Raw genomic sequence first — 18,181 nt, 5'->3', positions numbered from 1 at the left:
AAGTCATAAGCACACACACACACACACACACACACACACGCACACACACACACACGCACACGCACACACACACAGGCACCGTTATCTGCCTATTACCTTTATGACCAATTATAAACTTTGCGTAAATTCCAGGAAGGTGAGAGGATGGTTTCCTCATAACATCATAACAGAAGTCTCAAGGCAAAATTAATTGCTCTCCACGTATCAATAAATGGTGCAATAGCTCCCTGTGAAATATTTATGACGGAGGCGCGGGCTTGCAATGTCCGATCGATGCGGTAAAACATCTCTAATCTGATCCCGGGTCAGTCATCAATGGCCTCAGACGATCAGAGTCTATCGCTGGTCAACGACTGAATGAAGTTCCATCAGCGAGCCGAGCAGACCAGCCCCCCCCCCCCGGAAGGAACTTGGTTACCTGCAGAAAGGCATGCGTGGAATGACACCATTGACACTGTTGAAACGTCCCAGGCTCACAACAAAGGCTGAGTCATCTGTGACTGTCTCGTTTCTTTCCACGCGGGGAAGTAGCGGCGACTTCAGGATCAAACTCCTTCTTTAAACCCGCCTCGGGAGGAAATCCCACCCGAGTTTCCCGGCAGCAGGTGCTGCTCAGCCTCTCGGTACCCGAAGCGGCTCCGCACTAAAGAGAACCCCGCTGACATTTCATGGCCCCGACTCCTACGGAAGGCCCTGAGTGTGTGTGTGTGTGTGTGTGTGTGTGTGTGTGTGTGTGTGTGAGCAAATTTGTCAATCACGACCAAGCTCCACCCATCAGGAGGGTGTGTGAGAAAGGCGACCTCCCCGTGCGTGTGCCGCAGAGTGCGTGTGTGTGTGTGTGTGTGTGTGTGTGTGTGTGCGTGTGTGTGTGCGTGTGTGTGTGCGCTGCCTATTCTCTAAATAACCTGCTGATCCAGTCACGTAGCGCTCAGTCTCCGGAGACAGCGGGTCGGTTCCGTGCTCCCTCCTGGTTTTCACCTGAACCGAGTCGGCCACTGAGTCACCGTGAGTGTTGCTCAGCTTTCGTTTCATTTCACAGGCACGTCGCGGCTGTTTGGTATCACGGGGGGGGGGGGGGCTATAAACTATATCAGAGTCATCGACGAGGGTTTCTCTGCTGATGTCGGCACGCTTCTGTAAATATCGCTTCGCCTGTAGTTTATCATCTATAAAGTGTTCATTTCTTACAGAATACTAAATATTGAAATGAAGATTTAAAAAATAAAAGTATGTAAAAGCGGTTTCAGGTTGAGAAGATTCCACCCTGGTTCTTTTTTCTTTTTTTTTCTAGTCTAGGCTTTAGAAAAGTACGAGATCTAAAGTTGTAAAGGAAATGTCGTGAAATGGTTACACAGATTTAAATCTCGGGTTAGGGCCCTTCTTCACTGATGTCTTCATAACTTTTCGTCTCCACCAAGGGAAACATCCCAGGCGTTGGTTTGTTTGTTTGTCTGTCTGCAGGCCAGATTACTCAGAAAGGTATTAAATGGATTTGCTAAGTGTTTCGGAAGATGCGGGAAATTTCCCAACAACTAATCCGTTGGATTTTGGTGGCGATTTGGATCATCTGGATCTGGGATCCTTTGTTTGGGCTGAGGTGCAATGCGAAGTCAGGGATGAGTGGGGATGGAGAATGGGAATGTTTCTTTTTCCTTGCATTCTTTTTAATTTAAGGCGCATCAGCCCGAGTCTGCAGGTCGAACTGATGAGTCGATTTGTCTGCAACCGAGCGCAGCCACGGCTAGCAGCGTTTTAAACGTCGCTAAAACCTAATAGAATCTTTCTTTTCCGTTGTTATTGCATCGGATTAGTTGGCCTCTTTAGTGAATATATGTTTAAATGTGTGTTTTATGCAGTTTCTTGTATTTTATCTGATATATTCTTCTGTGCGTGTTGAAATGTCGTTAAGTATTGTACCGTATCATCCATTATATCGATGAAAGGAGCTTCTTTGACTCTATAAAAGTTGGATTTCAGAGGCTGATGCTGCCTCAAATGCTGAATCTAACTTCAGTCCCAGGTCATCTGGCAACTCTTGGAAAAAAACTACATTTGCACCAGGAAACGAGTACATTTTCAGGATATTGTTCATTTCGTGGGCTCAAAGGTTTCTGGATGTTTGCACAGTTGCCAAAGGAAAACAAGCATCCAAGTGCTGCTGCTCTTCATTCAGCAGATAGCTGTCTGTAGTAAATAGGAGATACGGATCTTCTCCTGCAGCACCTGACCTCGAACGTCAACACATCTCGACGCTACCTGCTGCATGCCTGAGCCGCCCCCTGCTCCGCTCACTTCAATCTCTATGTAGACGCGTCAATCATGCTCGAGCAAACTCCTTTAACCTTCAAGACTAAACGCCACGCGTTTCCTCGCGCCCTACGTCGAACGGTGCCAAGTTCACCTGCGTTTGTCTGGCAGCGGTGAGATAGCGGTGAGATAACGTGGGTGGGTTTTGTCGCGCATGAACAACAGATGCATCCGCTTCCTTTTCCTCTAACGACTTCAGAGAAGGATAAGACGGTGTCTCCAGATGCCGATCTCACACTTCGACTTTGGGCGATTTAAACGCAGAGCTGAGCGAGTCAAAGCGTCAGAGTAACCTGTTCTACTCTCACGCTTCATGCTGCACACCCTCCTGTGTATTTGATCGAGACTGTTTCCTGTAATTAACATTCTGTCTTCCCTGTGTTTTTGCATCTTATAGCAAAACCACCCACAGAGAGCCGAGGGAAAACCTGCAGTCAGGGAACCCGACAGCGGGTAGCTTCACCTGAAATCGCCGGAGCGGGAGAGCTATGGATTAACGACCCGCCTGCATGCCGTCCCAGTAGTAGATGTGCGTACCCGGAAGGTAACCATGTCTGTGATACACACCTGGGCCTGCTTCCTCATCTGTATCAGCTTCGCCACACAGGACAAAAGTCCCGGTAAGACACAAACGCCTCTTTGTCTGACGAAAATCTGCTGATCTGGAAGCCGGGAATGATTCCCATGGATTCAAAGACCGAGGGGGTTGTTTACAGAGACGGCTCAGGCTTTGGAAGGAAATCCAATGTGCATCTTCAAAGGTGGAAGACTGAGAGTTTTCCTTCCCTTATTAAACATACAATCATTAAAGAAATTCCGCGATCCACCCTTTTGTAATTTGAGACGTTTTTGAATGAGCCTTGTTCAAATAAGTTTCATAGGCGTCGATTCAGGGGGGAAACTGACCGCGCCCCGTTCTTACATCATGTTTCTCATAGTGTGGAAATCTGTTGTGGGAATTCGAAACGATCGGTCAAACAAAATGTCCAAACAACGTCCTCGGAGGAGACAACAAAAGACCCGGAGCTAAAGCCAACTGGCATGGGTTGAAAGAGGAGGCGATAATATTTCAGACTGCGAACATCAAATCGAAGTCTTTACAGTCAGAGTTGGTGCAAAAGGCGCCGCCGTTGGATTCAGACTGGAAAGTGAACAAGATAAGCGCTATCGCTGACCTCCTTCAGACGCAAGCTGTATTTATCGGTTGAAGTACACGGCCGTGTCGCACGGTGTATCACGCTAATGAAATCAGTGCAAAGTTAATGTTACACACTTCGTCAACGCAAGTCGTTCCGCAAGGGCAAGTAAGGTCACATGACGACGGGAAGGGGAGGTACAGGGAGGATGGGGAGGCGGTGGCACAACCACTGAAGAGTGAACCATTAACCCTGGTCAATGCGCTCATCTGAGATCGTGATGTGCACGTTACTGCACTCAAATGATCAATAATGTACAAACGAATGACCTGAAGCAAAGAGCCTACCGTGACTCAAAGAGTCAGGGCGACTGAAAGCGCACGGCAGGAAGCTACGAGGAGGTTGGTGACGGACAAAACCCGAAACCCGAAGTCATAGATCCTGCAGCTTGGAGATAAGAAGACGCATCATATACATTCTACACGGAATGTAGGAGACGTTAGGGGGGGGGGGGGGGGGGGGGGGGACGACCAACATGCAACAGCCCACGCCCCAGGGCTGAGTTGTGACTGATTTGAGACAAGTCTGTTTTTACAGCAGGTCTGACAAATGTCTGCTGAAACAGTTGGACCTGCTTCGACTGATGGAATGTCTTCCTGATGACAGACTAAACAAACTGCCGTGCATCCAACAACCGTCTCGCCCCGAAACATGAGTCAGGTCTCTGTCTCTGTGAGCCTTGGATCGGGAAGTCTCATGTCACAGTCTTTAATATAGTTAGTTTGCGTGGACGGTTTCTTCCTCAGGCCCATTGGGTGGTAGGACATCCCATAAAAGACAGTTTTCCATCCATCTTCCACTTCTGCTGGAGCCTATTTCAACTGACTACGGGCGAGAGGCAGGGTACACCCCGGATGAGACGCCAGCTCATAGCGGGGCCACGCGAAAGACAAACAGCCGGAGCGAAGCTGCACGAGGAGCTAAGCCGGAGAACCCGGAACCTTCTTGCTGTGAGGCAACGGCGCTACCCACTGCGCCGCCCTGCCAAATTTGTGTCGAGACAGCAGGAACTGCATGCCATTTCTGTATGATGATGCCCTCTAGTGGTCACCATAAGATATGCCCTGCACCTGTACAGTAGGTCAGCCTCCTGAGAGGCGCGAACACCCGTCCTTTCTCCTACTGACGCTCCTTGTCATGTTACAGACGTCGCCGTGACGTGCTTGGTTCTCGAGGACTGCCTGCTCCCCTGCCGCTTCCCGCCGGCCAGCAAGGAGACCATTGAGTGGTTCAAAAAGGACGAGGCGGTTTACAAGATTGAGCGGGAAGACGACGACGACGAAGACGAAGACGACGACAGCAGTGAAGAGCAGAACGAGCGCAAGCAGCTCGATGGCCGCTTTTCTGTTTTCTTACCACTGATCGCCCGTGGCAACGCCACACTGCTGCTCAGGAAGAGTCGCCTCAAGGACAGGGGCACGTACAGGTGTCACGTGAGCACCTTGAAGGGCGTACACGACGCAAAGGTCATCCTGAAGGTGGAAGGTGAGAACATCGGTTCGTAAGAGCTTCCTTAGGACGCTTAAGGGAAGCAGTTTAACAAAAAAGCAGAAGCTGGATTAGTGGGAGAGTCCTCATTGAAGTCAATGCCAGTGTTAGCATTTAGCTTAGCTACACTTCTAATGGAAAAGGCGCAAGCTTTTGTTCTGATTGGCAAATTCACCATGACATAAAGAGATTTGACGTAAAGGAACATTAGGCATTTTGAATTAGCAAAAAAGGAGAGGTAAAGATGATTAAAAAGTGGGCAGAGTAATTTTGGTATCATTATGTTGTCTAAACAGAGCTCTAATATCATCGGCATGCACGGCTATATTGGGCCCTGGCATTTAGTCTATCGCGGGGGGGCTGGGGGGGAAACATCTCAGCATGCTGTGAGCTCTTTGTGTCTGCAGCGCCCATCACAGGCCTGTCTTTGGCGATGTCGAGGCTGAGCGGCTACGAGGAGATGAAGTGCACCGTCCGCGATGTCTTCCCAGCTCCCCGGGTAACCTGGGCGACCCAACCGCCCACGTTAGAGAACCTCCGCCCGGTAACGCGCATGCTGGCCAACAAGGACGGGCTGTACACAGTCGACAGCCGCCTCAGGAGGATGAATGGAAAGCCCGACCTCATCTACATCTGTAAAGTCGCCACCTCTTACGGGGGTCCGGCGTGGACCACGTCACTCAGGGAAAGAGGTAAAGCCATCGCCTCTTTAGCTAAGGTGAAGTCCGGGTTAGGGTTCACTCTAAAGACGAAAGTGTGAGGTGCTTTAATTTGATGACGTTTTTTTTGGGGGGGGGGTAAACCTCAAATGTTTCTGTATCTCTCTCTGGTAGAAATAATGGGAAATCAAGGGAAAGATCTCACCATACCCTGCTACGCCCCTCCTTACATGAACAACCCCTTACTCCACTGGAGTTTCTCCAACAGAGGGGACCCGGCCCACATCCTCACCTACGACAGCCAGACGGGGCACGCCGTCTCCTCGCCGCCCTGGGAAACCCACGTGGAGCTGGACGGCTTCAGGGTCCCGTTTGGAGACGGCTCTTTGCGACTGATGGACCCCAAGCGCTTGGAGCACACGGGCAAATACACCTGCGTGTTCTCCATGCCGCACCACACTCACACGGAACGGACCGACGTCGTCATCAGCAGCCCTGGGGGTGAGGTTAGACGCCGAGGTTCAGACTAACGGCCGGCCGCTAACAAACACGAATAGTTATTTTTTAACTTTTCAGTAATCGTTTCAACCTGTGTGTATTCGTTACCGGCGTGCAGCTCAGAGAAGCATCTCAGAAGCCTCTTCGTACTGGTGGGTTGTCGGTCTGGTGATCGCGGTGCTGGTCCTCGCTCTGCTGGGAATGCTGGCCTACCTGACGCTGAGAGGTAAAGAGAAGATGTGAAAACGAACCGAAGGCCTGATACGAGACGTATGACAAAGCAAACGACATTAGCTTTAAAAAAAATATATGCATTCACATCCTTAAATGGGAAGAAATATTATCAGCAAGTTGTACTTTGGGGGGGGGGGGGGAAACATTCAGTGACTACTTATGCAGAATAATCCTTTATTTTTCTCATCTCACGCAGGAAAGACCTCGAAGCACAGAAAAGATGGCGAGGAGGCGACAGAGCTCCGTTTAGTCAGAGGTCAGTCATCAAAAGAAGAAATCACGACGTGCACTTCCAGACCTAAACACTAGATGGAGCTGTAGGTGAAGTGTTTGGCAACTGTTCTAGATTAATCCAAATAAATGTAGTGGAGCAGACAGAAAATAACAATCCTTATATATCCTTTATGAAAATATGACCTAATTAAGGTTTATTTGTCAAGACCAAAAGTTCTCAAACTTTAACCCTTTAATGAGCCGGAAAATGTATCTGATGAATCACATTAATGGAAAGCTTTTATATTTCTGGTACATATAGTTTTTTGGTTCTGGTAATGAACAAGACTAATCTGTAGCACAACAGTGATTTGTTATTAAAACAATTATTATTAATTATTAAAGTGTTTCTAAATTTACTTTTTTCATGTTCGTAATACAGTAAATGTTAAATATATCAATAAAGTTCTGTTTGATGAGGATTTTAATTTTACAGACGCTAAAGAGACAAATGCCTAACTGAGATATAAAAAACAAAACCCCAGCAACGTTGACATTAAGCCAAGATGTCAAGTTAGCATGCTAACTAGTTAGCTGCAGCCTGTCATGTCCAAACGCTCCACTGCTAAACAGCCAAACACACAGCAAGAAAGTGAGCCGCAGCGAGCCTTTAGCTATACAAGCTGCTTCCCCTGCTTTTTGTTTCTATTCTTTAACAATCAGGACGTCTTCTCTCCGTCTTCCAGACTCTAAAGCTGACAACAACCCGCAGGAGAGCCGCCCTTTGACTGAGAGCGGCTCCAGAGGACAATCAGGCCTCCGGACTGGTTCCCAGTTAGCCTGAAAAAAAAAACTACCTGGAAACGGCTAAAACTAACAACATTAACAAAATAAACACGCACACAGTTGCTCACCAAGAAAGAAGTAAAGACTTCTAGGTTCTTTAGCGGATTTATGAAGAAGTCTTTTGGATGAGAGGTGAGATGTCTTCAATCAAACTGGTTCCCTGGAGATGAAGGAGGGAGAACAAGGCTCTTCATCACAGCAAGAATCTTCCTCAGAGAATTAGGAGCTGATTTAATTAGAAAGCTTTGCTCAAACAATGACATATTGTCCCGTTTCGTCTTCATTTATTAGACTCTGTTTTGTATGGATAGTTTATTGCGTCCATTCTGGGAGTTTTAGAATCTCAATTCTGTCAACTACAAAAAAGACAACTGTTCATCGGGGAGATAAGAGAAGATCTGCCATCTGCACCAGGCTCCTGCGTAGGGGAGCTCCATTACAGACTGCTTTTTAGAAAGGGAAGGTGTTTCCGTAGGTTCACAACCCCCCCCCCCCCCCTTATCTATAACCACCATCCCTTAAAAGTGTAACATAAAACAATTTGCATATTGTATTTGTACTGTAATAATACATTTAATAAATGTAATATATCAACACCCTCAAATATTTAATTTGGTTGAACAGAATCCACAATTTGTGATCATCCATCTGACATTTACTCATTTGCACCGGGCCTCTCAGAAAGAATAACTAATGTTATTTAATTACCCTCCGGTCCGCGAAAAAATTGCCCGACACGAAACCGGTCCGTGGCGGGAAAAAGGTTGGGGTCCACTTCGGCCCCCGCCTCCACAGATAGATAGCGTGGCCTCGTAAATCAAAGTGCAGCAAGGCCCCCGCCTCCTCGTGGACAAAGAAGGCTCTGCAGATGGTAATAAACCTTAGAGGAGCGTGATAAACAGTATCCAGCATTTGAAGGCATGAAGATAAAGCATTCACACAAAGGAGTACAGGGGTCGTAGTTCAAAGGCGTCCATGCTGTGTCTGAATGCAAACGCAGGTCGCACATACTGTATATGATGTCACAGCAGTTTTCGTCGCGGCAGTGACGTTTCTAAACGTAAACTCCGTTTACTGGCGTCTGGACGCAAACGCGTAAACAGAGTTTTCAAAAATCCTCTTTTTTGGTGACAGAAATGTGCAGTTTTGTGTGGATGATAGGCCAAACTTTCGTTTTTGGAGATACCCGGCTACGTTTGGACATTAGGAATAAAGTCCGCACAAAAAGTTTAGTATTTTTTCCTGCCTGTGTCTACTCTAGAATAAAGTTTCATAAAATAATTATCAATTTTGGAATTGTTTCTTTTCCTTCAAAATAAAAGAACATGAAAAGAAATCAGCTTTGTACATTAACAGATTGTTCATTGCACAATCGTTCGTCATACCAAGGCTGGCATTTTTTTAAACTCAACCTTCACACCCAGTCACACAAACAATAGATGATCTTTGATCACGCGTTACTCCCTGCTTTAGTTTTGTTCTGTGCTCCACAGTGTCGACAGGCCGTTAGACAGCAGGATGTCAAAGTTCAGCTGGACTTTCCTGGTGGTCCTGACACTTTCCTGGACCTTTAGAGGAGGTGAGTGAGGGGATCACGTCTGATCTTGTTCTATTCTTGCATGGCTGATGTGTTTAGATTTGGCACAGGGGTCATTTACATAGATTGATTATGCAGTAATAGCTGATTAGTTACAATAATAAAATGTTGCATGTAAGGAACCAAGTTTATCACCGTAATCATTTGTTGTTCCTTCAGTTTGGAAAACAACATTCATGAAATCTAAACTCATATTTAGCTGAAACTTGCATTCAAAATGCTAAAAACAAAATCACCGACACCGACTGTAGAAATCTACAAAGCGTAACGTCACAGATTAATTATTGTCAATCTTTGCTGCGGACTTTACTCAGACAGAAATTTTATTTTAATTGATTTACTGAAAAGGAAATAACGCGACACTCCTCACTTTTATATCCATTAAAATATTTTCTAAAATCAAATCAAATACAAGAAATGATTCAATAAATCTGTTATGAAGTACGATAACCTGAGGATGAAGAGCCATGTGATGAGGAGTCTACAACTCACAGAACCTGCTTGGAGACATTCTGACATTCCTTCGATGCAATGCGTGCTTTTGTTCTTCATTTAGATTTCTTAAGCATCACAATGAAATGCTGCTCACATTTCAACTCATTTTTGGTTCCACCTGCAGCACCCATTGCCACAAAAAATATATTTGCTATGAAAGGCAAACAATGCCCCCCAAAAACTAAGGTTTAAAAATACACTTGATGACGATGATGATGATGAATATATTTATTAGATAGAATGTTAGAGTACAAGTACAGTCACACAGTAGCATGTATTACAGTACAAATAAAGTCAAACATCCTGTCTAAGAGGAGTGTAGGGGTTATTCCCCGACACACTGTGTAAGAAATAATTAAACACACACAAAATGAATCAGGCAGACAAACTTCGATACTTTACCGGTAAGGAGGACCTTGCTCGCCCAGCGGCTGCGACCAAAAGACCTCTCCCCCGAGACCTCGCGGCCTTTTTATTAACACGGTGAAAGTAGGTGGGTCTCAGGTATTTACATAGATCCCTACCCCCTTCGATGAAACTAGAGACGAAGGGATCTCTACCAATGAAACAATGAAAATACAACAATAACGCTAACAAGGAGCATTTCAAAAAAGCCCTTGCGGTCTTGTTTCCGTTGAAAGTCCTTCGTACATAAATCATTCACAATTAACAATACAAATTTAACAATACAAATAAAAATAAAACCAATATTAAATTACTCAATTGATGCAACGTAACATTAGAAAAACAAAAATAAAAAGATTTTACACCGCCAGTGCAAATTAACAATTAATCTAAAATAAATTACACCACTGATGCAAAATGACAATGAATGCCAATAAATAACTTACATAAATTACAATAAATTACTAAAGCAATTAATACGTGCAACGTAGGTGGACAAAAAAAAGGAGGGGGGGTTTGATCCGGAGAGAGTCGTGATGACTATCTCCGTTTCTGTCCCCCTGAAAGGTGTATCTTTAGGGCCTTTTTGAAGGAGGCCAAAGAGGTGCATGTTTTGAGGGCGGGAGTCAAACCGTTCCACCCTTGGGTGGCCGTATTGTAAAAAGATGATTTACCCATGTTAGTCCTGTAGGAGGGGGTAATCAGGTTGTTGTTTGAGCTCCCTCTAGTGTTGTGGCTGTGGGTGTCACTAAATCTGTGGAGGTGTTCCGTCAGGTACGCAGGGATTGAGGGGACTGAGGGCAGAGCTGCATTGACTATTTTAAATGCCAATCCCATTTTGAGTTGTTTAACCCTGTCTTCTACCCTGAGCCATTTTAGGCTAGCAAAATGTCCAGGAAGAAGGTGGGTCATAGGCCCCAGATTGAGGAGTAGCCGAATCAGTTTGTTTTGGGAGGTTTGGTGCCTGGTTTTCAGGGACATTTTGATGTTTGAATACCAGGAGGTGCTAGCATAGTCAAAGAGGGGCTGAACGAGGGCTCCAGCAAGCGTCCGGAGAGCACTTTTGTTGACAAAAGCAGACATTCTGCCCAAAAATCTTGTTCTTTGATTGCCTCTGATATCACAGTGAGACGAACCTCACTCGTATTTTCCAACCTTTAAATGCTCTGTTGTTTCCTTCCTTGATGGATGCTTCTTCACAGGTTGTGAAGTCTGCCGTTTCGGGGGCAGCTGCATCCTACCGTGCACATTTCATCCTGCTGATGAAGTGGTCATCCATTGGTTGAAAGGAAGCGCTACAGTCCACTCTTACTTTTACGGCGATGACCAGCTCTCACATCAAGACGAGGGCTTCAGGGGCAGAACATCTCTGTTCAAGGACCAGATATCAACGGGGAATGCCTCGCTGAAGCTGAGAGGGGTGAAGGTTCAGGACCAGGGGAGATACAGATGCTACATCAGCACCATGACCGACCAGCTCGACTCATACGTCAACCTTAATGTGGAAGGTGAGAAAACACAAAAAGCAAGTAACCCACCCGAGCATGGCCTCGCAAATTAAAGTGTAGCAAGGCTCCTGCCTCCAAAGAAGGCTCTGCAGATGGTAGTAACCCTGAGAGAAGCGTGATAAACAGTAAACACAAAGGACATCTTCATAATCCAGCGCAGATTAAAAAGTAGCAATGACAAGGCACTTTTTTTTTTTTACTTCAAAAGAAAAACAACTTATTACGGAGGGAAACCCCCAAATTTAAGTTTTAGTCTTCCTATGTGTGGTTTAAAAGTAAGGGAGTCATCAATCAAGACACCGAGGCATTTGTAGAAGAGCTAAAGACCAGGAAGGGAAAAGATGTGGACCAGACTGTGAAAGACTTGGACACTGTCAACACGACAGAGTTTTGATATCCAGCACTCTATGTGCACCGATGGCGCTCATGCCGTGCTCGGGAATAAATCTGGATTTCCTGATGAAGAGGGCGATTCCACAATTGCCAAGTCACCCAGTTTCCTTCATCAACGTGCTCTGGCAGCAAAAACATTGTAATCAAGAGGAACGACAGTATTTTGGGATGACAGATGTTTCTGTCCAGGTCATAAACCGTCATCAAGTTTGTGGAGAATGAATGCCTCATGGATCAAAGAATCAATTAAAGTCCAGAGAACTAAATAGTAAATAGTGGAGAGCGCCTCTTACAGGTTGATTTTCAGGTGACATCATCAAGTCCCCCATTTCATTTTCACTTCTTCTTCTTTGCAGCTCCGGTGACTAAAGTCAACATTCAGCAGGTGGACGACAGGATCACCTGCAGCTCTGAGGGGATCCACCCTCAGCCTGAGCTCACCTGGTCCACCAGACCCCCATCCAGCATAACCCCACCGGGCAATGCCACAGTCCAGATCAGTGAAGAGCTGCTCTACACAATCAGCAGCGCTCTGACTCCTCCAGACAACGATACTGATCTGGTTCACAGCTGCACCGTCAGCAGCGGCAGCAGCAGGAGGACAGCATCTCTGTTTAAACCACGTAAGCTGGACTTCATGCGGCTGCTTTAAAGCGCTGAGTCATCGTTTCCCCCCAAATGAGCCCATTTCAAAGTAATATCTTTGATCGTCTTAGGCTCCATTACAAATTCAGACTCTGAAACAACAATCTCATGCTCGGCTCCAAAAACCTCCCCGATGAGCCTCGTCTGGAGATTCAACCACACTCAACTCATCCTGAAGCAGGAGGGGGGGGGCGTCAGCAACGTCTCAGAGGCGTGGAAGCAGCGGGTGAAGACTTCATCCATGTCAGGCAGCCTCACGCTGCAAAGCCTGACACCAAGCCAGGATGGAATATACACCTGTGAGCTCAGCGACGACGAGGAGACGTGCGTGACCGACGTCTTCCTGAGGACACAGAGGAGTCAAAGTAGTGGAGTCATGTCTGCTTTGATACGCCGTCAGGTTTACGTGGATAGTTTTAACTCTTTCTGTCTGCTTCCATTTCAGACAAGTCTCATATTATTGCAGCCGTTGTAGCTGTAGTGGCTGGAGTGGCTGTCTTCATTACAGTTCTGATCGGACTCTCCTGCAAATATAAGAATAAAATTCCTCAGCAATGTAGACGGGTAAATAATGATAATAAATACAATCAATAATAAGTTATGCGTACTGAATAGGTTATATTATTTGTACTAATGATAATGTCTTTTGGATTGACAGACACACCGTCCTAACGCTTTAAGGTGAGTAAATTGTATGTTCTTTGAGCATCGGAACAGCACAGTGGTTCAGCGGTTAGCACTGCTGCTTGACAGGAAGAGGGTTCGAATCCAGACCTGTGTTGTCTTTGTCCTCCTGAAATAATTAAAACATGCCCTACTTCTCTACATTGAGCCATCAAGAACTAGGAATATGTGCAAAGCTCATTTTCATATCATGGATTAGACTCTGTGACTAGATATAATGTACCAGGCAGACAGACCCATGACCAGCCGCCGTCTAAAGTTCACTTTAAATCAGTTCAGGAGTCAGACGTTGGTGATAATGAAGAAAGATTACCAGATCTGGAAGTGTGATGTTTGGGAACTGAATTCTGTTAAATTTTGTTTGCAGGAAAAATGAAGAAGCAGACCTTCAAAAAGGAAAGGAAATTTCGTTGCACAAATATATTATTATCTCAGAAAAGGGGTTCTATGTCATTTGACAAGTCTGTCCTGAGATCACTATCGTAACGCAGACATGCAGGACTCCAGCGGGTCTGAAGTTTTAGTGTCCACAGAAAATGAGGGGAAATGGAGGTAGCGTGTACCTGCTGTTTCACAGAGGCTTCTCAACCCATGATTTAATGTACTTTCATTACAGAGTATTCTACGTGATTAACTCTCTTGTTAAGGAAATGTTAAGGGTCAGATGACACATTCCAAGTGTTACACACTTTACATTGACCTCCTGCCTCAGGGTTCTCTCATTTTGATTTTTGCGGTACATCGTTGTTTTCTGTGCTTATTCTCAGAGGAAGAGAAACGCTTTTTCAAACTTCCTGAATGCCCAAACGTATACAAAAACTGACAAAGGAATCTCGGATGAGTTCAGAGGAATTTGTATCATCAATCATTATAGAGCACTTTGGGGTTTTCTACATTTAGCATAATGCATTGCCACTATCTATTTTATATAAATGAGTATATTTTTTTATTTCAGTCTGTGTGTATTTGTTACCTGTGTACACTTTCCTGCTGGATTTTCAGTCTGGTGATTGTGATGCTGGTTCTCGCTCTGTTGGGAATGCTGGCTCGTTGATGATGACATAAATAAAACTTCTCAGCTTCAACCATACATTTATTCGTGGCCAAATAAAGCAAATTACAATCCCAATCAGAAATGTATACATTCACATGCATAAACTAGCACTGGGTAGGAATATTCCCAGATATATATATATATATTAATATTATGAAAGACAAAAAAAAAAAAGACTCACTCACGTTCATCCCTATACCATCAATTTAGAATAATGAATTATTAATTAATCATGCCGTCTACTTAATTTCTTGTTTTAAGATATGATTAACTCAAACACTTATAAAGAAATTATTCCAGAACTTGTTTCAAACATATATTAATTACAAACTAATATATTCATTACAAACTAATTTTTTTGTAAAAAAAAAAAAAAAGAAAGAAAATGTTCAACGAAATTTTACAAAACAATAAATAACTGAGAAAGCACTACAACATTTGACTAATATAATTTTAACTTATTACACATAAACAATGAATGAGCTACATTGACAGAAGCTAGCAAACCTACCTGACGCAGCTAAATCCCCTTGGCTCGCTAGCAGACGCGTCATTGCAGATTAACAAACGATCTACTCAATTCGTTCAAAAAACAAGCAGAACTACGTCGGCGAATAACGAAACTAAACTGTCGCCTTTTTTTATATCACAAAGATGTTGTTTTTTCTATCTCATTTCACTGATATCTCTCCTCTTTTCTTTAGCCAATTAATTATTTTTGAGGCTGTTTTCTCATTACTTCCGCGTTTCCCTGCGTATCTGCGCAGTTGAGGTGCGCAGACGACCAATCTGAGGTCCGGGACTGAGTGCAAGGAAATGTTTGTGAACTTAATTAGGAATCAAGTCCACACCAAAAATTGAGTTTTTTTTTCTCCTACTTGTGTCTAGAATAAAGTTTCATAAAATAATTATCAATTTTTGAATTGTTTCTTTTCTTTCAAAATAAAAGATCATAAAAAGAATTTCGCTTGCACATTAAAACATTGTTCATTGCACAATCGTTCGTCATACCAAGGCTGGCATTTTTTTTAACTCGACCTTCACACCCAGTCACACAAACAATAGATAATCTTTGATCACGCGCAGAGCCGGCCCTAGCCATTTTGGTGCCCTAGGCGAGATTATGATTTTGCGCCCCCCCCCCCCCCCCCCCCATATACAGCAAACATTATATATATAAAACATTAATAACAACAGCCCCATGACGGACCTTAAACGTTTAATTATTCTTCAAAACAACTAACACACGCTATACAATACAAATAATAAAATAAAATAAATAAACAGAAATAAAACAGGGTTACTGTTCAGATTAAGAGGAAATTAAAAGTCCTGACAGCTTCCACACAAACAATGCAAAACAGATACATAGCAAATAATTTTGCATTATAGCTTACATTTAAAATTTCCATTGAGACGCTCTTGTGACATCGTGGATCTCAGGTCAGTTTTTATAAGCTTTAGTTTGGAGAAGCTCCTCTCTGCAGCATACCTGTCAACCTCCACGGCTCCATGGCCTTACAAACCGTTGATTTTTTCCTTACAAAATACAAAATAACCTTACACCATATATTTTTTTTCAAATGCGTTTATTTATGTACATAGTTGGACATTATTAATTAGGATACAGTTTAATTTTGATATTTTAACTAAACTAAAATATCCATTAATAATGCTTGTAATTTAAATTTATAAATAAGAACAGATATTTCGGGGGGAAAAATCATTAGCATTTTTATTTTTGTAAACCAAACTTAAGTATCGATCAATGATGCTTGTAATTTAAATTTCAAACAGGGACAGAAAATACAAACCTTTGCTGGCTTGTGATTGGGAAACATGTTTTTCACGTTTCTTGATATTCGGTGCAGACCGGATGGGACTGTAAAAGTTCGTGTTCGTGTTCGTAATTCCTACTCTGCAGAGAGTCAGTGAAGGCATCCAGGGAGGAGGGGCGGTGTGTGTGTGAGCGTGGAGGGGGTGAGAGAGACGGGAGAGGATATCTGTCCTGTTAGCGGCGGGGTTACCGATTAATAAAAGCTTGTTCTGAGACCCATCTCGTCCTTGTTCCAGCGTCTGACGGACGCTACAAATTTGCGTTTTCCCGTACAGATGTTCTTCTACGCCGTACACGTCTTAGAATGCATAAAACCGTACTGGTTGACAGGTATGCTGCAGCAGCAACCGCCTCGGTCTAGCTGAGGTGCGCACTGATAAACCGCCCCCCCCCCCCCTTCTCCTTGGACGGTCAAGGCATTGTGTTTCAGGTCATACCAAGAATGACAAACAACGAGGGGGGGGGGGGGGGGGGGGGTGTTGTTTTTAATTTTTTCTGTATTTGTTTGTTTTTTATTTTCTAGGCAGAGCATGAGAAAAGGGCGCCCGTTGGGGGAATAAATTATAACTATTATTAGTTTATTTTCATTTTTTTTTTTATATATATAATCTTTTTTTGAGGCTTGGAGTGGCGCCCTAGGCAACCGCCTAGTTTGCCTATGCCTAGAGCCGGCTCTGATCACGTGTTACTCCCTGCTTTAGTTTCGTTATGTGCTCCACAGTATCGACAGGCCGTTAGACAGCAGGATGTCAAAGTTCAGCTGGACTTTCCTGGTGGTCCTGACACTTTCCTGGACCTTTAGAGGAGGTGAGTGAGGGGATCACGTCTGATCTTGTTCTATTCTTGCATGGCTGATGTGTTTAGATTTGGCACAGGGGTCATTTACATAGACTGATTATGCAGTAATAGCTGATTAGTTACAATAATAAAATGTTGCATGTAAGGAACCAAGTTTATCACCGTAATCATTTGTTGTTCCTTCAGTTTGGAAAACAACATTCATGAAATCTAAACTCCTACTTAGGTGAAACGTGCATTCAAAATGCTAAAAACAAAATCACAGACACCGACTGTAGAAATCTACAAAGCGTAACGTCACAGATTAATTATTGTCAATCTTTGCTGCGGACTTTACTCAGACAGAAAAGTTTAGAATGAGCATATTCTCATAAAAGGAAATAACGTGACACTCCTCACTTTTATATCCATTAAAATATTTTCTAAAATCAAATCAAATACAAGAAATGATTCAATAAATCTGTTATGAAGTACGATAACCTGAGGATGAAGAGCCTTGTGATGAAAAGTCTACAACTTGCAGAACCTGCTTGGAGACATTCTGACATTCCTTCGATGCAATGCGTGCTTTTGTTCTTCATTTAGATTTCTTAAGCATCACAATGAAATGCTGCTCAAACATTTCAACTCATTTTTGGCCACAAACATTTATTTTCTATGAAAGGCAAACAATGCCCCCCAAAAACTAAGGTTTAAAAATACACTTTACCTCTGATATCACAGTGAGACGAACCTCACTCGTATTTTCCAACCTTTAAATGCTCTGTTGTTTTCTTCCTTGATGGATGCTTCTTCACAGGTTGTGAAGTCTGCCGTTTCGGGGGCAGCTGCATCCTACCGTGCACATTTCGTCCTGCTGATGAAGTGGCCGTCCATTGGTTGAACGGAAGCGCTGCAGTCCACTCTTACTATTCCGGCAATGACCAGCTCTCACATCAAGAGGAGCGCTTCAGGGGCAGAACATCTCTGTTCAAGGACCAGATATCAAAGGGGAATGCCTCGCTGAAGCTGAGAGGGGTGAAGGTTCAGGACCAGGGGAGATACAAATGCTCCGTCAGCACCACGATCGACCTGCTCAACTCATACGTCAACCTTAATGTGGAAGGTGAGAAAACACAAAAAGCAAGTAACCCACCCGAGCATGCCCTCGCAAATTAAAGTGTAGCAAGGCTCCTGCCTCCAAACAAATGAGTTTAACTCATTTGTTAACCTTAGTGTGGAAGGTAAGAAATACATAAAAAACCAAACACAAAAGGATGTTACTTGTTTGTGCTTTTTTTGTGAAGGGTAAACATCTTATTCGAATATTTGCATCAATCGAATG

General features: G+C 44.0%; 1 protein-coding gene and 1 long non-coding RNA gene across 2 annotated transcripts; both read left to right on the top strand.

Annotated features, from left to right (window-relative positions):
• Window positions 1-938: 938 nt before the first annotated feature.
• LOC137903859 (CD276 antigen-like) lies at window positions 939-8,760 on the top strand. The gene is made up of 8 exons (XM_068748022.1): window positions 939-1,005; window positions 2,705-2,927; window positions 4,650-4,988; window positions 5,399-5,683; window positions 5,825-6,151; window positions 6,267-6,374; window positions 6,579-6,638; window positions 7,342-8,760. Exons 2-8 carry the CDS (start codon window positions 2,858-2,860, stop codon window positions 7,437-7,439), a joined length of 1,287 nt encoding a protein of 428 aa, XP_068604123.1. The 5' UTR covers window positions 939-1,005; window positions 2,705-2,857; the 3' UTR covers window positions 7,440-8,760.
• A 4,169-nt stretch (window positions 8,761-12,929) lies between these two features.
• Window positions 12,930-14,166, top strand: LOC137904000 (uncharacterized). Its single transcript, XR_011105796.1, has 3 exons — window positions 12,930-13,048; window positions 13,143-13,165; window positions 13,536-14,166. It is a non-coding gene; the product is annotated as an uncharacterized lncRNA (long non-coding RNA).
• The last annotated feature ends 4,015 nt before the right edge of the window (window positions 14,167-18,181 follow it).

Source organism: Brachionichthys hirsutus, chromosome 14, assembly GCF_040956055.1.
Source record: "Brachionichthys hirsutus isolate HB-005 chromosome 14, CSIRO-AGI_Bhir_v1, whole genome shotgun sequence".
Taxonomy (NCBI): domain Eukaryota; kingdom Metazoa; phylum Chordata; class Actinopteri; order Lophiiformes; family Brachionichthyidae; genus Brachionichthys; species Brachionichthys hirsutus.
Note: the sequence above shows the minus strand (reverse complement) of the source record. Positions and strands in the feature narration are given on the sequence as shown.